The sequence below is a fragment of the Macaca thibetana genome, chromosome 9 (assembly GCF_024542745.1).
Source record: "Macaca thibetana thibetana isolate TM-01 chromosome 9, ASM2454274v1, whole genome shotgun sequence".
In the NCBI taxonomy this organism is placed as follows: Eukaryota; Metazoa; Chordata; class Mammalia; order Primates; family Cercopithecidae; genus Macaca; species Macaca thibetana.
In genome coordinates, this window is record NC_065586.1 from 84,221,549 (window position 1) to 84,242,670 (window position 21,122).

At 37.4% G+C, this 21,122-nt stretch overlaps 1 protein-coding gene across 4 annotated transcripts in view; it reads right to left on the reverse strand.

The window, feature by feature from the left end:
* The window catches only part of RNLS (renalase, FAD dependent amine oxidase), a 419,665-nt gene that overhangs the window by 98,962 nt on the left and 299,581 nt on the right, over positions 1 to 21,122 (reverse strand). For 2 of the 4 annotated variants that reach the window (XM_050805150.1, XM_050805147.1), the window contains one exon: positions 2,639 to 3,184. The exons of the other annotated variants lie outside the window; for them this stretch is intronic. In XM_050805150.1, coding sequence (XP_050661107.1) covers positions 3,087 to 3,184 — 98 coding nt within the window. In that variant the 3' untranslated portion in view covers positions 2,639 to 3,086. Of the gene's footprint in view, positions 1 to 2,638; positions 3,185 to 21,122 lie in introns of those variants that run through there. 4 annotated transcript variants of the gene reach the window in all.

Sequence of the window (21,122 nt, forward strand, 5' to 3'; positions counted from 1 at the left end):
GCTTGGGCTCTTGTCCTGGAATATCATTACATGACCTTGGTTGGCCAAGTTCTGTGCCTTGGTTTCCTCATTTGTAAAATGTAAATGAGAATCCTCTGCTCTGCTTATTTCACAGAGGTGTTAGAAGGATGAAAAGTGAAAATACACACACACACACACACACACACACACACACACACACACACACACACACAGAGACACGCTTGGATGAGTATAAAATGCCAGAAAAATGTAAAATTGACCCTGTTCTCTTCAGTTAACAAGGTAGTGGGGAGGCGGGGGGTGGGGACCATGGCATTTTGCACAGAAGGCTTGGTGACTCAATGAAGTATCTTCCTCCCCCCACCCTCCCCCAGTAATATCTGGTCTGGGATTATTGCTGCTTTCTCAATGTTTTTAGACATACTTTTCTCCTTCAGAAATGCCAAAGGTGAAAAATACTATTTCACTGCTATAATTTGTCACCCTTGCTGCCTGAGCAAGACGTGCATAGACAGTTTAGTAATTAAGCTTTTCAACACTGCATCATAAAGTTTTATTCTGGCAAAGGCTATATTTATCAGCTAACAAGTATTAAATCACCCCACTGCTCACGCCGTTTCTCACTTGAATACGCTCCTTTCAAAACAGAACAGCTTTCCTTGGCTGGCTTGATTAATAAAAGTTCTTGTTTGGAAATACTGTGATGATGTGTGGCCCCATGGGGCTAGCATACATGCACCTTGGCCACTGTTCTACCTGGTGCTGACTCCGATCTCCCAGGGGCGTTTGATACTGTAGCCCTGTGTCTCTCAGAGCATCCTGGCCAGCTGAATTTTCTGGCCCTCTGGGATGGCTTCCTGGAGGAGATATTTCTACCATTTCATTTCTAATGGGGAAGAAGTGAAAGAAAATCTAAATGTAAAATAAGTTTTCAAAATAATTAAAATAGCAAAGAAACAATGATCTACATATTAAGTAGGGTTTTTCCTCATATTGCCATAGTCTTATAAAAACAGATGAAGAATTAGAAAGAATAGATATTAAAAGTCATTAGTAATGGCTTAGAGGAGTACCCTCTCCAAGCAACCCATCCCAGCTTTACAAATCCTTTCCCCCGCTCCTTTGGAGGACATAAATTTATAAAATAAATATAGCATTGTTTTTAAAGGCTCAGGGTGCTTTCAGTCAAATGGCTCTAGAATTATATTTGTTAAAAACAAAATAGTTAATTTGAATGAACTTTCTACCATATTTTAAGGGTAAATATGGTAGAATATGGAAAAAGAAAATGTGGTACATACATACCATGGAATATTATGCACCCATAAAAAAGAATGAGATCATGTCCTTGGCAGGAACATGGATGGAGCTGGAGGCCATTATCTTTAGGAAACTAATGCGGAACATAAAACCAAATACCACATGTTCTCACTTACAAGAGGGAGCTAAATGATAAGAACATATGGACACACAGAGGGGACAACAGAAAGTGGGGCCTACCTGAGAGTAGAGGGTGCAAGGGAGGAGAGGATCAGGAAAAATAACAAATGGGTATTAGGCCTAACTCCTGGGTGACAAAATAATCTATACAACAAATCCCTGTGACACAAGTTTACCTCTATAACAAACCTATATATGTATCCCTACATTTAAAATTTTGAAAATATAAATAAAGACAAATGTTAGTCAAATATGGGCCAAAATAACAAAAAGTCACTCTTTTTCATCATTTCATAGAGACTACAAATTTCCTTCTTCCTCTCCCTGCTTTCAAAATAAGTGACATTAATCACATGTTGGCATTTAAGTTTTTCGCCAATTTATTGCTAAGAGGAAACATACAATAATATGCTATATGGTCATAAAACCCACTTTGCAGCCATAGAAGCAAGTTCTGCCTGTGCCTGTATATGTATATGTATGATAGTGGACATGTAAGTGTGAAACTTTAAACACTATTAGAGTAAGAAGTCTTTTGTTGAACTTTTGTTAGTTTGAGAGGCTGCAATAATTTTTCCCCTTTCAAAACACTGGAATAGAACTCATCATTTTGCTTTCCAAATTAGCAACAGGTAGCTGGTTTGGAAGGCTGGAGATTGATTTTTCTCCAGCTAGCAAGTCATGGGGACAGGTCACTGAAGCATGTGGGTGATATACTGAACCACCAACTTGGCAAATATTGAACTATTTTAAGTGCATCTATTTTATGGTTCAGTAAATTTTTTGTTGTGTTAAATTCATTAAACTTGACACAGTCTAAATGCCACAGCACATACTGGAGAGCCCATAAAGTAACAGCACCAGCCATAAAAGATAGCAAAAGGTAAGGATCGATGTATTTTCTCTCTGTTTCTATTTAATTTTCATCTTTCATATTAAGACTGGGATTTGTTTTAAAGTTAAAAAGTACTGTGTGGCTGGGAAAATCAACTGGAATCTTATTATTTTCTGAAAATCTGAAGGAAGGTCTCTTTGTCAGTCAAGTTGCCTTCCACGCTAAGATGATGACATATATGACCTACAATTCAGGATCACTTAATAACTTGGGGGATAAATAAGAAATAAGAATTACACTCTGTTACTCACATTTTGGAAAAATCTTGTTTTGTATAATTTGCAAAAATATTGATTCAAGGACACATCTGAAGACTTAAGATGGGGCCTTGATAATGTGATTATTCTTTATTCAGAATTGAAATTTTCATAAGGATAATCAAGTTTTTGGCACATAAACTGTTATCGTGATTTAATGCAATTTTTTTGAGAGAGTCGTTTGTTATTTTTTAAGTACCACTTTTCCTCCAACAAGGAGTAGTCAAAGCAATTCAGAAAAGTAGGGAAGGTGCAAGGTGCGAAGAATTTCCATTCTAGCATGGGTTGTAACTATTAAAATTACAAAATTGATTTTATACTCCACATGAAAAATGACAATAAGTGAGGAACAATTTTCCAGTAATTTTTCTTAACAAAATAGAAAACAAAATAATCAATAACAGAAAATTGTGAAAATAAAAACCCAGTGTACATGTAGAGAATAAGGATATAAGCACTAAATGTAATTCTTTAGAGCTTCCAGAATACATAGGGCAGAAGTGATGCAGCCATCAAAGTTGGACTGAGTAAATCCATCCCCTCCACATGCAAGGAAAGGTTTGTGATGCAGAGTCATTTGGCCAGGACAGTTGGCAGCAGCATTTGTAACCTGAAAAAGTAAAAAGAAGACTGCAATTGACATTCTGCACTCTATTGTGCTGTCATGGCAACACCCACCTGGAAAAGGCTAGTCTACCTGGAGAAATCAAGATTTCTCACAAGAAGCACCAGAAAAAACAAACAAACAAAAAATGCACACACAAGAAATAAAAAACAAACCAAGACTCACTAAACTCCCCCCAACCCCAGTTCAAGTGTTTATATTTATATTCATAAATGTTTAAATTTTCAGTTATTAGATAAGATAATCAGAAGTGGGTTGAACTTCAAAATTAGTAGGGCCTATGGTCTGAATGTTTATCCCCCTCAAATTCATACGTTGAAGTCCTAACCCGAGGTGATGGTATTAGAAGGTGGGGCATTTGGGGAGGTGATTAGGTCATGGGCAAAGTCCTCATGAATGGAATTAGTGCTCCTTATCAAACAGGCCCAAGGAAGCTTGTTGGTCCTTTCCACCATGTGAGGACACAGCCAGAGGTGCCATCTATGAGAAAGGGGGCTCTCACCAGACACTGGATCTGCCAGTGCCTTGATCTTGCACTTCCCAGACCTCAGAACTGTGAGAAAGACATTTCTGTTTATTAGCCACCCAGTCTATGGTATTTTGCTATAGTGGCCCAAATTGACCAAGACATCTTTCTTCAGTTTCTCTCCACCATTCCTCACCCCATGGTTCTTTCTTCCTCACATATTTCCTGAGCGCTGTTCTGGCCCAGGCCCCACGTTGAGCACTGGAAGCAGGAGAATTTTAAAATTTCACAACCTTGTCCTTAAGGACCTTTCAGTCCTGAGAGGAAGACTGACCCCAAAGCAGTCTTTTTTAACAGCTTTTTATTTTCATATCTGAACGTATGAAAAAAGGCACAGAGATTGTTTTCTGGAGAAAATATTCTCAAAATTTGGATGGATGATGGCTAATAAGCATTTGCAGTAAGGAGAATGAGTGGGAGGTGAATGCAGTTATGTTGGACACTGAGATGACTTGCCCACTGAAGCACCAAAAACCCTCTAAAAAACCAGAATATGAAAACTTGCTCTAATGGCCATCTGCTTGGGACTGCTTCACTGTACAACTTCAGGGGGCTCCATCCACATGGATGACAATATGACAGTTCTGGTCTCTCCTATACAATGTTTTCACGGATAGTAATAGAGTAAGGCCCATGAGGATTCACTTATCTGAAAATCAGGAAAAAAAATCAAGAAATGTAATAAATGCTATTTAAATTATGGTGCTGAGATCTTTGTTCTAGATAGGCTGAGTCAGTATATTCCCTTACAGTTTTTTTTTTTTTTTTTTCTTCTAGAGATAGGGTCTTGCTCTGTTGTCTAGGCTGAAGTGCTGTGGCATGATCATAGCTCACTGTACTCTTGAACTCCTGGGCCAAGAGATTCTCCTGCCTTAGCTTCCTGGTAGCTAGGACTGTAAATGCACACCACCATGCCTGGCTAATTAAAAAAATTTTTTTAGAGATGGGGTCTCACTATGTTGTCCAGGCTGGTCTTCAACTCCTGGTCTCAAGCTATTCTCCTGTCTTGGCTTCCCAAAGTGTTGAGATTACAGGCATAAGCCACCATGCCTGGCTTACAGAGCCTACAGTTTTCTTAAAGCAGAAAAACTTTGCCATAGATATTTTTAATGTATATGTTATATTCGCTTTTTAAATAGGGATGGTACTATTATTTCCCTGTTGAACCTCTAAAGACATGGGCCTCTGTAGACCTGTGTCACTCAGATATAAACATGAAATATTAAGAGCATCCTCTCACTTTTCTGGAGGTCTCTTACAGCAACATCATCTATCACAAACATAACTGATAATCTTGAAATCAGCAGACAAGATCTTTGAGTGGCTAAAATAGGCAGTACATAGTACAGTCACTTAAGTGCAGACCTGATTATTTAATTAGAGCTTCTAACCTGCTTTAGATAGAATTTTATCAAGTTGGATTATTTAATTTGTCAGTAAAACACTACAGGAGGAAGAAAATGGCTAGGATCCTAGATATTAGTGATTTCAGAATGTGATAACCAATAGTCTAATAGCAAGGGATATGTATTAGTTCATTCTCACACTGCTATTAAGAACTTCCCTGAGACTGGGTAATTTATAAAGAAAAGAGGTTTAATTGACTCACAGTTCCAAATGGCTGAGGAGGCCTTGAGAAACTTATAATCACAGCGGAAGGGGAAGCAGGCACGTCTTACATGGTGGCAGGCAAGAGAGAGAGTGTGTGAAGGAGGAACTGTCTAAACACTTATAAAACTGCCAGATCTCATGAAAACTCACTCACTATCATGAGAACAGAATGGGGGAAACTGCCGACATGATGCAATCACCTCCCACCAGGTCCCTCCCTTAACACATGGGGATTATGGGGATTACAGTTCAAGATGAGACTTGGATGGGGCCACAGAGTGAAACCATGTCGGGATGCTATATAAAAACTCAAAACCCAGAAAAGACTGGAAAGAATCCTGGCAGTCTGGGTCAATTTAATGGAGAGGCAAATAACTTTCTGGCTCTTAACAGGAGCTGAGGGCATCAGTTATTAGCTGTCTTACAATCATTAATGTTCACCATGATGGCCCCAGCTTTCAAGAAGCAATTCTAATATGCATAAAGTATTCATTGCTAGCATTTCTTGAATGCCCACTGCCTATCAAATGTTGTATATGCACACCTCATTTAATTCACATAGCAACCCTATGAGGTGGTTACTATTGTTCTTATTTTATACATAAGAAAGTTGAGGCTCAGAAAGATTACTACTTGCCCAAAGACGGAAAGTCAGTAGATAAAGAAACAGGGATTCGAACAGAGCAGGCTGACTCCAGAACTTACATTTCCAGCACTTTCAGAAATATTTCCATAAAGACTCGATTAAGTAAAACGAAACAAAAATTTTTGATTTTTGTTTTGACTTGGATTTAATTTTTGACTTCACTTTAGGCATCTGGAAAATTCACATCAATAGAATAACTCATTCATACATATTCATATCTATACATATATGTGTGTGTCTATGTATAATTTGCACATACATAAATCTCCATTTGTGGTAAAATTTTGATACATTCCTGTTGACATCCCTGTATAGATAAACTGTGGCACTATTAAACATTGCACAAGTATTAACCAGGAAGGAGTTTAAGGAAAAGGGTTTTGCCCGGTCATTAGCCGGTAATTTATTGGTGCTGTGTAATTTAATTTGATGAGTGGTAAAACGCAGATGCCAGATCACATGGCTGGAAAACTGGGCCACTGATTAGCCAGTCGGCAGTTTGGATGAAATCAATCTCACTGTATTTAGGTGGAATCACCCATTTTGCAATTACCCAATAGGGAAAATATGAAAACATGGAGCGTGTATTGGCAAGCTCCTTCACCCATGTAAAGTAAGAGCCCTGCAGTGGAGGAGCACATAATTGTCAAAGCCACAATCTCACAATAATGCAGCCTTTGGCTATGCTTTCAGCCACAGTGAGGAACCACAGCTCAATGACTGTGTTTAAGAGAGATGTCAGGGCTGAAACAACCCCTTGCAAATCCAGGTTGCTTTGGCTCACATGTGTGCCAGGGATGGTCAGAAAGAACTCTTGCCTGCTATAGAGTAGCAAATGCAATGTTTCTACAAACTTAGGTGATAACTGGACTGGGTATACAAATAAAGCTGAAGAAGTGGTTTTATTTCTAAGCAATTTCAACCCATGTCAATGTCTTTTGTTATATAAAATGCAAACGCCTAAGCCCCACATGGAGAGCTCTTCATAACCAGGATCTTACTTTCATTCAAATCTCACCTCGTGCCACTTCTCTCACCTTTGTCACCCTTGTCCTTGTCCCTTCTCTTGCCTTTGTCCTATCTATATTCAAACTCAGGTTCTTCTTCTTGTACTTCTGTGGCTTGGAACAAACCATTTTGCTGGGTGGTGTTGCATCATCCTCCTCTTTGCTGACAAGTAAATTGCTCATCCTTCAAGACTCAGTATAAACATCACCTGCTCTGAGGCATTCTTGCTCAGCCAGGCAGGGTCAGTGCCTTTTCAGCATGTTATTTCTATCTATTATATTACTTGCTATTTTGCACTGTAATGATGTCCATGCCTGTCTCCTCCCCTCCTAGACTGCAAGCTTCTAAGAATAGGGGCTCTGACTCACTGATCTTTGTATCCAAGGCTGAGAACAGTGCCTGGCTCATATTAAAGTGTGCAATAAATGTTTATTGAGTTAAAAGATATTGTACATAGTTGATCAAATGAAGGTCTTGACAGAAAACCTACACAAAAAGTGTTATTCAGAGGCTCCCCATATAGCTGAGGAGAAGCTCAAATGGAGGAACTATTGTATTTAGAAGATTCTTAATAATGATGAATGAAGGGATGTCCTCTGGCCTCAGACCGTGCACTGCTTTAATGACTGTCTCCTGTCATGTATTAAGTTGAACCACACAAACCTGCTGATTCTGTAGGTCAAAAATGGTAAAATATTGTCAATTTGTATATGGTTCAGCCTAATAGTTTCTTTGTACCATGATTACTAATTGTAAAAGTTCACACAAAAAAGTGCTTTTGGTGTGAAAATGAAATTAAAGATGAAAAGAAAGAGGTAGGCAGACAAGGAGGCTAAGTATTTCTTATCAAAATGACAGTTGATTATTAGCAAAATAATTCAAATAATGTCCATTCTTCCTTTTATATCTATGCTAAAGCTACAGTGCGTCCTTGGACTAGGAAACATTTACCCATAGAGAACAGTCATTTGTTTGGCCTATAGAGTGGCTTTATTTTAGGCTGACCTATTCAGCCATCCAGCCCATAATTTGGTTACTTAAAGAAACCTTTCTGAAATATGGCAACAGGTGACACTCAAGAGGGTAGGCAAGAATTAAGGTTTTATAAATTCTAATTCTAGATGTGCAACTAATGTGATCAGGGAGCTTGGACAATGAATAATGAAATTTTTGCTGCTACGTTTCCTAACTTATACCATGAATGCAAATTATACCACATTTCATTGAATTTAAGGCACCATAAAACACAACAATATTTTATGTACCAATGAGAAAGAAATTTATACTTAATAGAAAAGTTCTTTCGGATTTGTCTATGTGTATCTTTTGCAAACATAAAAAGGAAATAAAAGAGAAATACATTGGTTAAGCCCTTCTAAAGACTCGCATTTAGAGATGGACTTCTCTGAACCACTCTTTAACTCAGACATGCTGATGTCTGATATCCATGCACTTCCCTATTCAGTCTGTCCTCTGTGCTGTCTAAAACACTGGCGATATGGCATTTCTTACAAGGATATTCCACTGAATTATTTTTTCTAGGGTTTTCTTCTGAGCTGCTGACACTGTTCTGCAAGTATGGATTATGCTTTTTTCTCTTCATTGGGAAAGAAAGGTTTTCAGACAGTAACGAGACTCATATTCTTTCCTCAAATTGTTCTTAAATAATTTGTTAGTTTAAATATCAAGAAGTTACAGCTGCCCACTCCAAGAGCACCAGAAATAACCAAGTTCACACATGTGAAAACTACATCTTGACTGTCTCCTGGTGTACACTGATGGGGTGGCATCTTATAGTTGAAGAAATACGGCAAGTATTAAGTAGGGTGATGGGAGAGGGATGGTAAATACTCCACAGTTTCTCAATGCACAACAAGTCAAAATATAATGAATGGTAGGATCCTTTAAGCAGTGCTTTTTCAGTTAAGTAGCATTGTTGGTGTTAGGACTTCTAATGTCTTTAGCATTGCTGGTTTAAACACTCCATTTTCTCAGCTCACCCAAATGAGCAGCCTCAGGTGAAACTGACAGAGATATACTGGTTATCTAAGAATCCATTTGTTCATTTTCAAAGGTAAATGTACCAATTCCAGAACCAAGTCTGGTTGTCTTCCCAGATCATTCATCTTGCTGGGCAAATTTCCCCAACTGTATCATAGATTATGGGGGTGACACAGGTGCAGCAACTCCTGACAGATATCACTAATCAGTCGTGGCAGTCTTTCCAGGAAGCCCAGCAGGGCCTCAGCATCCTTCTCCCTTCGGTGCCTCAGGCAGCCACCACCAGTCAATTGGAGTTGGCACTTGAGAGGAATTCTATATACCAACCCTGGATTAGAAGATTACAGAAGAAACACATAATTAGAAATAAGGGAACTAAATATTCTTTACTGTTTCTTTCTCTCCTTTCCCATTAAGTTACAATAGCTTGATGCATTGCCTTTCTCCAAACCAGAGACACTTCAATGCCAAGAAACAGATCACATCAGGGCCATTTCCTCTAGATGCTGCTGCAAACCCAATTACAATTCCTTCTAATAACCTTCTAAGACCCCTGTCCAGGACACTGCTCTTCTCTGGGTCACACAGGTGCTTTGGCTGCTGCGTGAAAATAAACTACAGGCGTTTTAGCTACAACCATAGTTCTACAAAATTGTATGCTAAAAATATCAGGGCTTGTGGAAAAAACAGAGTTGGGGGCAGATGACTCAAAGCCTATGGAACTTTGAGCCAAGCACTAACAAAACCAATAAACATTATAGTAAAGTGGCTAGTACAGTTAACATTCTCCCAGCCTCTGCATCTAGCTAAAGTGATACACTCTTTGCAGCCTAGATCCTGGGGCTTGTGTTTCTCCTTTGAGATATGGGTCTTGGCGACAGTTGCTTCTAAAGTAGACCTTTTTGAGCTAAATTGAAAGTATGATCTAGGATCATATTTCATCTGCCTTTTTCATCAGTCTGTCACGTTAATATAGGGGAAATATCTTTGTGGTTTCACCATCTGGACTTCCACTTTTGCTGAAGAGCTTAACGTGGTAGAAAACCAGCAGTTCTTTGAGCCATTGGAACAGCCACTATTTGCAATAAAGGAAAGCACGTTTGTAGATTTTAAGTTTTTATTCCTGAGACCTTCATATTTAGAAAGGCTTTATGCTTGCCCGTAAGAAAAGTTACTCCAATTACTTCAAAATATAAATGAGTTTGAAACCAATATGAGTCTCCTGATATTGATCTCTTATTTCTCAACCACATACAAGGTAATTCACATTAAAACACACACACACACACACACACACAAACCCTAGTTGCAAAGACTGTAGATAATTTTACCACTTTCTTATGTTACATTACCTTCCTGCAGGTCACTTTAATAAGCTTTGGGTATGCATAAGCCTTGACAGCAGATGGAGATACCTAAGCCATCACTTGTATTTTGATACTCACACTGCATCTTTTAATAACAATTTTCGGCCGAGCGCAGTGGCTCAGACCTGTAATCCCAGCACTTTGGGAGGCTGAGACAGGTGGATCATGAGGTCAGGAGATTGAGACCATTCTGGCCAACATGGTGAAACCCCGTCTCTACTAAAAAAAAGAAAAAGAAAAAAAAAAAGAAAAAAATACAAAAATTAGCAGGGCATGGTGGCACGTGCCTGTAATCCCAGCTACTTGGGAGGTTGAGGCAGGAGAATGGCTTGAATGAGAGAGTCGGAGGTTGCAGTGAGCTGAGATTGTGCCATTGCACCCAGCCTGGCAACAGAGTGAGACTCCGTCTCAAAACAAAAAACAAAAAACAAAAAAAATTTTTTTCATCCACTCCAATGTCTGACAGTGACTTTTTACTTAAATTGTTCCTGAATTCAGAGAAATTTTATTGTTTACTGGTCGCACACTAACTTGACTGGGGAAAACTTTGAGTAATAATCTTCTTGCCTTGGCCTTTCCCCTGCTCATTGCGTGTGTGAGGTATTGACCACACTGGCAATAATATGAAGGCTAAGATGGTATGGAGCTGATTCATACATTTTCTCACTTCCTTGCATTTCTCTACTCTGCTGCCAGTGTAAACCTAAGCCCATGCCATGGTACATAAACAGCAGAAATTGAATATTTGGTTAACTTGTTCCTTTATAGCCCCTATCTATGCAAAGCACAAAGGTAGTTTTTCCCAAAAGGCAATCTGTGGCAAGATGGAAAAAAAGTAAGAATTCTGAGCGTTTTCATGGAGCTAAGTGCATTATATATATATACATATATAATATTTATAAACCTGTTATGAGGCTGTAACTTTATTTTTTGGGTTATTCTTTTGTTTAAATTCTTGTAGCTGTGTTTTCGCCTTTTAAATTTTTAGTTGAAGAATTAAAAGATAACAATATTATCTTAGCTCCCAAAACATTTAGAGGGGTTTTACTGGTCCATAAAAATAAAGAAAAAAATGCTTGGAACCACTGCTCTGGGGTAAGGCTTGAAACGGCTTAAAGCAGAGTCTCCGTCAGTCTGAAGAACGTTTTCCATGAAAGGGAGGGATGGTGGCTAGGGAGGAGCTAACGTGAGCTTTGAAAAACCATCAGTAATTTCCATTATCACTGGATAACCTGAGTTTGGGTTTGGTAAGTTGATGAGTAATTTTTAAAAATGGAATGAAATCTTGTATAAAATGTATTTCCCAGAAATCTGCATAATCTCTTTTTTATACAAATATTACTCTAGATAGAACTAGAATCTACAGGAACACATGGTTCGTTTGTTCGCCCATGGTTAAATATTTAAGTAGTAACCATCTAAGGGTTAGAGGAAAATAGGGATTGGGGGAAAATGACTTAATCAAATGTGGAATAAATTCAAATTACATGTGGCCTAGAGAGTGAATGTGGTTCATATTGATTCTCTGTATATATCTCCCTAATCTTACCATATTCCCAAGGCATTGATTGTAGCATTGATCACATGCCTGTTTACACACACAGGGAGAAGTGTCAATAAATGAAGGAGAGACCAGAACTTATTCTGATGTCAATGGAAATGGCTGTTTACTTATTTGCATATAGGAAACTAGTCCAGGCACTCTGAAAAAGATATAACTTCAGTGTGGTGGCTACAGTGGAACAATACTATTAGCCACTGAGTAAAGTTCCATAATATAAGAAAGGAAGGGCTGGGACATGAAAGTTGAAAACAGGTTTTTTTGTTTTTTTTTTTTTTTAAATTTATATACAAAATATTTTCTATTGGCCAAATTTAAAATGTAATGTTCCTACTTCTACTAGGGGTGTATTTATCCTTAATGTTCTCCTATTTTTAAAAAATTCTTTTGGGGTTTGATGAAAATCCAACAAAATGTTGTTAATTCCTCTACACACAACTAACCAAAATGCAATTTGGTAAGAGATATTTGATGTTTAAAAGCCTTTTGACTCCTAAAAATAGCAAGCTACGGGGGCTGTGTCTTACTCATCTTTGTATTTCTGGTATCTATTACTCCACTGTATATGACTGGCATCGAATAAATATTTGCTGAAAGAATAAATCAACACAGGCCAACAAAAAAGCTAATTCAAAGTTTTGAAATTTTTATATTCTCAGTGTTCAAATGGTCTCTAAAGGTGGTGGAATTTTTTTCTCTATGAACATAATTTTCTTTAGTTTCTGAGTCTCTAAATTTTGCTTTCCCACCCCCGCCCTCCAAATAACTATGCTATTAACCACCTTCTATTTTGTCACACTTAACCCCTCACCACTCTATCCCAGTTCCTGAGCACTGAATTGCCCAGCACAACACCTATTCTGATTTAATTTTAAAAATTCTTTCTTAAAACAGTTGATTCTCTATGCTCAGATTTTTGTAGCAAAGTAGAAATCATACACATATGAAATATATGTGTTATATTATTAAGAAAAGTGACGATAAAGATTATTTCTTAACCATACACTGCATCTTACTAAAGATAAGTGATACTCCAAACTGGGATAATAATGATAAATTGGGGAGCTGATTATACTATTTAATCTATTTTTAGGTATCTTTCTTTGATAATTGAACCTCTTTCGGCCACAGATTTTTGAGGCTCTCAGTTCTAATCATCTTATGCTACGGTACTTAATATTCATAAAGAGCTTTATAAACACATGGTTGCTTTCCTGCAGAGATGGTACATTTTTAATTGGTTCTTATGTGTTGTGTTCATCATTTCATCTTTCCTCTGTTCTACTCATCTCTCCAGTGTTCTATTATATTTAATGGTGATTTCATAAACTCATTTCTTTGTTGTGCTTTAGAGAAAGGCTTACTTGTATTGTGGACTCCTGATTACTGAGCTCTGTATCTGGTACTACAGAGAGCTGCTGTAAAATTACTATTAGTTGGAACACCCTAGGTGTGAAGGCTAGCAATGTGGTTTGCTCAATTCTCAGTGGAGCTTTTCATTTTATTGGCATTTGTCTATTCTATTTTAATAAACCATTGGGTAGATGCAGGCAGAATGTGCCACAAATCAATTATATGATCCATGTAGTAGCTTTAGTGGGTTCAAACTGCAAAGGACATACTTTGCTGAAATTGTATATTCAATTGTTGAGGTCTACATTGACTCTGTTTAGATCTATTCTATCTTTTAAAACCCTGAAAATACTGGAGCAAACTCTTTTGACGAGGACTTGTTCAGAACAAGCACACAATAAAGAATGAAATACGGTTTTCTCTAGTACTATTGAAGTAATAATGGACAGAACAATAGTCATATTACATTTGCCTTTAGAGTTTTTAATTTAATAGAAAATTGTTCTGCCCTTCAGCAAGTTTTAGTGTATTCATTCATTAATTCTTCAAATATTTGTTTTGTTCCCAGTAGTTGCTGAGCACTATGAAAAGTGTGAGGGTACAAAAACCAGCTCCTTTCTGTAAATTGATTTAACAGATTTGGAATTCTTTTGTTTTCATCTAAATATAAATGCTCTGTCACACTTTCTCAAAGGATCCAATTGCTTGGGATTCTAGGATGCAAAGGACTGAAAATGCTTTCCATGGTGAGTCCAGAGATAAACTGAAAATCACTTTTCCTCCTGAACTGGGCCTCACTACTACCTCTTCCCCCTCTGTAGGTTGACAGCTGGTTGATTTCCCGCAGACTCAACTTTTCTGCATTTCTTCTCCCATTCCCTATTTATTCTTCTTGATGACCCAGAAGCATGACACTGACATTTCTTTCTGGTTCTCATTCATGTTGAATGGACCCAATGACTTTATATCTGGGCCATAGGATTATGGCAAGAAAGAATGCAGCATTTTGATCTTCAGGTCTAGAAACGAACTTCCTTCTACTTTTAATACTGTGAAAATTAAATTAAAAGTATTAAAAAATTTAATACTGTGTTCCTCAGAAAGACAATAATGGAGAATAAAAAACAGGTGGTTTTAAAAGTCAGCTTAATTGAACCTATATATAGTAAAATTTATTTTTTGTGTGTATTGTTCTATATATTTTGACAACATACACAGTTGTGTAACAGCCACTACAAATAACAGAAAATATTTCCACCACCCCCAAATTTCCCTTATGCCGCACTGCAGTTAATCCCTTCCTCTCAATCACAGCCCCTGCTAACACTAATCTGTTTTTTGTCTCTACAGTTTTACCTTTTCCAGAAAGTCATACACACAGACTTTGAGTCTGACTTCTTTCACTGAGATGACGCTTCTGAGATTCATTTACGTTACTATAAATATTTCTAGTTTGCTCCTTTTTATTACTGAGTAGTTTTTCATTTATGGATGTATAATATTTACCCACTTAGCAGGTGATGAATATTTAGGTTATTTCCACTATTCAGCAATGATTAAGAAAGCTGCTCATATTATTTGGATATAGGTTTTCATGAGGATGCATGCCTTCATTGTTCTTGGGTAAATCTCTAAGGGTGGTGTTGCTGGATCACATGGTAAGTGCATGTTTAACTTTGTAAGAAACTGCCAAAGTATTCCTCAAAGTGGCTGTGCCATTTTGCATTCCTACCAGTGATACGTGAGGGTTCCAGTTGTTTCACATCCTTGCCAGCATTTGTCATCTTCAGAGTTTCTGATCCAAGCCGTGACTGGTTTCCTTCACATAGCATGTTTTCTTGTAGGTGTGTCATGATATTTCATTGTAGTTGTAATTTGCACTTCCTTAATGACCATTGATAGTCATTATCTTTATGTGTGCTCAACTGCCATTCACATCTCTTCTTTTTGTGTGTTTTGTGAAATACACATAAAATTTGCAATTAGTGACCGGTAAACACTAATCTGCTTTCTGTCTCTATGGATTTGCCTATACTGCATGTTTCATATGAATGGAATCATTCAAGAGGTTATCTTTATGACTGGCTTCTATCATATAACATGTTTTCAAGGTTCATCCATGTTACAGCATGTATCAGTACTTCATCCCTTTTTATGGCTGAATGATATTCCCCTGTATGGATATAATATATAGTTTATCCATTCATTAGTTGATAGACATTCAGGTTGTTTCCACTTTTGGCTAAAGTGTGCTGTTATGAACATTTGTGTATGCAGTTTTGTTTGAACACAGGCTTTCATTTCTTTTAATTATACATCTGGGAGTGGAATTGCTGGGTCATATTGTAATTCTATGCTTAACTTATTGAGGAACCACCAAGCTTTTTTCCACAGTGGCTGCACCATTTTACATGCCCACCAGCAAAGTACAAGTGTTCCATTTCTTCACATCCTCTCTAACACTTGTTATTCTGTATCTTACAGCCATCCTAATGGAAGTGAAATAGTATCTCATTGTGATTTTGATTTGCATTTCCCAAATGAATAATGATTTCACACACCTTTTCATGTGCTTATTGTCCATTTGTATTTCTTCTTTGGCAAAATGTCTATTCAAGTCCTTTGCTCATTTTTTAATTGGGTTGGGTTTTTCTTTTCTTTTTTTTGCTGTTGTAAGAGTTCTTTATACATTCTAGATAGTAGATTCTTATCAGATATGTGACTCATAAATATTTTCTCCCATTCTTTGGGTTATCTTTTCACTGTTTTGATAATACTTTGATGAACAAAAGTATTGAAGTCCAAATTATCTTTTCTTTTGTTGCTTATATTTTTGGTGTCATATCTAAGAAACCATTGCCAAATCAGAGGTTATGAAGATTTACCAATATGTTTTCTTCCAGAAGTTTTATTATCTTACCTTGCACATTTAGGTTTTTGATCCAGTTTGAGTGAATTTTTGTGTGCAGTGTGATGTAAGGGTCCAGCTCACTCTTTTGTATGTGGATATCCAGTTGTCCCTGCACTATATATTGAAATAGATTATTCTTTCCCCATTGAATGTTCTTGAAAATATTGTCCTAAATCAATTGACTATAGCTATGGGTTTATTTCTGAACTTTCAATTACATTCCATTGATCTATGCCTGTCCTTATGTCAGTGCCACAGTGTCCTGATTACTGTAGTTTTGCAGTAAGATTTGAAATGAGAACGTATGAGTCCTCCAACTTTGTTCTTTTTTTTAAGATTGTTTTGGCTATCAGGGGGTCCTTGTGGTTCCATATAAATTTTGGCTTTTTCATTTCTGTAAAGGCCATTGCAATTTTGATAGAGACTGAAACGAGTCTGTAGATCAGTCTAGCTGACACTGCCATCTTAAAAATATTACATCTTTCAATATATTATGTGTTTTCATTTATTCAGGTCTTTTAAAATGTCTTTCAGCAACGTTTTGTAGTTTTCAGTGTAGAATTCTCATAACTCCACAGTAAATTCACATCTCTTCTTTAGTGAAGTACTCTTTTAAGTCTTTTGCCCATTTTTAGATGATTGTGCTGTTTGTTTTTTAAATTATTGATTTGTGAGAGTTCTTTGCATATTCTGAATACTAGCCTTTTACTGATAAATGCTTTTACAGATAGTCCTTTGCAACATTTTCTCCAAGTCTGTGGCTGTCTTTTCATTTTCCTAATAGTGTCTTTCAAAGACACTGTTTTTGATTTTAATTAAGCTCAATTAATCAGTTTCTTTCTGTATGGTTTGTGCTTTTTTGTATTCTATCTAAGAAATGTTGCCAGGCACAGTGGCTCATGCCTGTAATCCCAGCACTTTGGGAGGCCGAGATGGGCGGATCATTTGAGGTCAGGAGTTCAAGACCAGCCTGGCCAAACCCGTCTCTACTAAAAATACAAAAGAATTAGCTGGGCACTGTGGTGTGTGCCTGTAATCCTAGCTACTCAGGAGGCTGAGGCAGGAGAATTGCTTGACCCTGTGAAGGGAGGTTGCAGTGAGCCAAGATTGCGCCACTGCACTCCAGCCTGGGCAATAGAGCAAGACTCCATCGCAAAAAAAAAAAAAAAAGTTTACTAAATCCAAGGTCATAAAGATTTTCTCCTATGTTTTCATCTAGCAGTTTTAGAATTTAAGGTGTTATGTTTAGGTTTATGATCCATTTTTAGTTAATTTTTGTATATGCTGTGAAACATCAACTTTTGAATATAAAGTTGTGTTTTCCAAATTCTATTTTGTTGTTCACTAGTTCTTTAAGAAAAATGTTCAATAGGACCATTGATTTCCTCATTTAAAGCAAAGATAATATTTACTTCCTGATCTGTCAGAACAGTTGTGAGGATCAAATGAAAACAAGTATACAAGTGTTTTCTAAAATCAGAGTATAAATGTTAACTATGATTATCTCTAGCTGACAGCAGCAAAAAAAGAATGGTATAAGAAGGTATCATAATTGGGAGAAAGCCAGAGCTTAAAAAATTACTGCAGTTAAGTGAGGTGTTTAAAAGCACTAGCTTTTAAATAGGCCTGCATTTGAATGCCAGCTTTGCCACTTCCTAGCAGCTGAAACATACATAAGATACCTGAGCCCTCTAATCCTCAGTTTTCTCACCTATGTGATGGGGAAGGGATACAAACTCCACAAGGTGGTTGGAGTATAAAGTGAGTTACCTACAGAGCCCATTGAGCTACAGTGAGTAAGGAATTAATAAGTTGCATTCTTGAAAAAGAGAGAAAGAGAGAGAAAGAGCGACTGTCTAATAAAATGCTGATGTGAATTATCATGGTATACATTAATGCTACAACACACGATGGCAAAGATCAAGTTCAATTTCCACCTAACTGAGCTACTGGTCATTCCTCAAGTGTTCTTTGCCTCTTTTGCTTCTGAAAAAGTGCATGTGTTCTTGGAACATTGCTCCAGCATCACTGACTTTACCTGTCTTCCCTCATCTTGAAGGAATTAGCTCAAGTGACATCTTCTTTTAGGAAGCTACCTCTTACCACTTCCTCCCCAAGTCTGCTCTGTGCTCACATAGTATGTTGTACATAGTTTTTGTATAGCAAACTGTACTATATCAGGATTATGTGCTTATTGGTTACCCTTGCTGATTGATTATATGGGAAACTCTTTACAGGAAGGGAGGTGTCTTTGAGTCTTTAGAACCCAGTTCAATGTTTGACACATAGTAGAAGCTCAACAAATGTGTGTTTAATGAACAGATGAGTATATGGTATTAATTTATAATGTGGATATGACTACTAAACTTTTTTTGTTTGTTAGTTTTATAGCATAATACTGATGTTTACTTAAATAGACCAAGTAGATTTACTCTTTATGAGAAAGTGTTGAAATAGGGCCTATTCCTTGTAGAGCATCTATGCCTCTGTAATAACATCCACCATCCAATGTTAAGCATTAATGCTGGGTGCAAGTGAATATATTTAGTATTTGCTCAGTACCAATGACACAGACTCCTTTTTAAAGTTTTTAATAAAGTATTTGCTGGTCAAAATAATTAGCTATTCTGAATAAGTGTGATACTGACTACATGGGAGAGTAAGTCCCAAGAGTATATGAGAAAAAAATGACTTCGTTAAATTCTTATACGTTAAAACACTTAATAGTTTATGTAATATGGAATTTTGTGAAAAGGGGAAATATCTGCCTATATAAACTTCAATTAAACTGTGACTGTACATCCTAATTCAATGATCAGAATTTCTCAGCTAATGATCTCACACATATGTACTACCTCATAATAAACCACTGAAACAAGTGGTTAGTTATGTGCTGATGACAAGGAGGTGGACAATTACTCAATGCAATGCTTATGACTGACACCTGTTAGGTTTCCTGATGTTGATAAACTGGGTCATACTACAGTCCACCTATCCCAAAAGGCCCATTTTGGTTATGCAAAGGTCACTACAACTTATGATACATAAGCAAGATACTCTTGTGACCATAATTTCTTGTTGGGAAATGTTGACTCATGGCCCAACTGTGTTAAATTATCAAACACTGGAAAATGTGCAAGTTTTAGTTTAGGAATGATTGGCAGGAAGCTGGAAAATCTTTAAGCTTAAAAAATAGCAACAACAACAAACCACTGGCAAGCGTTCCTTGTGTCCACAGGGATCTACCACTTCCATCACACCTTGTTCTGATGTTATTCAACAGTCCCTTATGGTAATGACTAAGTGTCATAGTCCCTGGCATTGAATTGGACCTAGTGAAAAATTCCTATCTAGACTATTTACTTATATAAAACAGAGAGAAAAGAGATAAACTTTGAAAAGATAAAAAAGTGAGAAAGAAAAGAGAAAAAGTGGGACATGTGGGCATGAATAGAGGTAATCAAGAAAAGAGAGCAACGAACACAGAGCTAAGCTACCAACAAAAAAATGACCATCGAAGCACTGTCACCCCATCTCCTCCTCCTCTTACTGCTACTACTGGTAATATTAATTGATAACTTGCTTTGTACTAATGTCTGTAGTAAATGTTTTCTACTGTGTTCTCTCATTTCACCTTAACCACAAGTCTAAGGGGTCTGTTCAGTTGTTACCATTTACAGATGAGAACCTTGAGACATAGAGTTACAGTCCAGCCTGCCCAAAGGTTTGAAATGAGTCTGTGTTATGCCAAAGTCCAAGATCATAATTACCTCACATTATTAAAAATCAAGGAATTATAAAGCACAAATATGGGAGAAAAATCATAGGAATTGTGGCAGAATAATGAAAAGAGCTTGATTTTATTATAGAAAAGAACTATGAAACAAAACACCTAATGTACTTTAACTGATAAACACAATTGATTGTTGTCTTTCAAAGTACTTATCTTAGAAGGTGATGTATTTATATCCATGATGATGAACTGGCCAATGTCTTTGAAGGTTGTCAGATTTAAAATTACTTTTAAAATCAGCTTACTGGTTATACATTAAAACAGATAAACAAATATAAGCCAGCTGTATGTTTTTTAGTTACCTCTAAATTTTTTTAATTGTTAAGACTGTATTTAAATGAGTTAAGTACAAATGATTGTGGTTTTTAAAACAATAAATTGAACCTCAAGTTTCAAAGACCTGATGCAACTGATGATATATTGAAGAATATGTGTCAGACTATGAAAGAGATGCCCAGTTTTATTGAAATAAGCGTGCAGTTTGTCGAGGTGGCTGACTACTTTGAAGAGGACAACAATCTTTTGGATTTATAAGTTTGTTATATTTATGATATCAGCCACTACCTTCCAGTTCCAACTCACCTAAAGGGAGAAAATGAGGGTAACAGAAAATGCAGGGGGAAGGCAAGATGGTTGACTAGATGCAGCCAGGTGGAATGGCTGCCACCAGGGGACCAAGACAACTGGCATGCTCCTAATAGATCTTCAGAAGGAAGGCACCCAAAGTGGACTGAGGGAAGACACAGAAGCTGGACTAAAGAAGGAGAAAGCTGGGAACACTGCATGGGGCTACTGCACACCCAGACTCATTACTGGCCCACAATGGCTCCAGGGGAGTGGGTGAGTTGAACAGGCGAGGAGCAACCTGCTCTCACCATAGGCCTGTGGAACTCTGGCAGGAGAAGACTCCTCAATCACCATGGAAATCAAGTTGGCAGGGAGAGCTGCTTAGAGAAGAGGTAGGGGCAGCAAGCCAGTTGATGTGGAGCCCAGATGGTTTGGTGCGGGAGGATCAGTAGTGAAGTACAGCCAGGGATGGCCATGCCCCTAGGCTTGACTTGCTCCTAGGAGACTTTAGCCCTAGACGAACTGTTGGACCTGATCTCTGAAAGACTATCTTGCCCATTAGATGGGGCTAGGTTGACC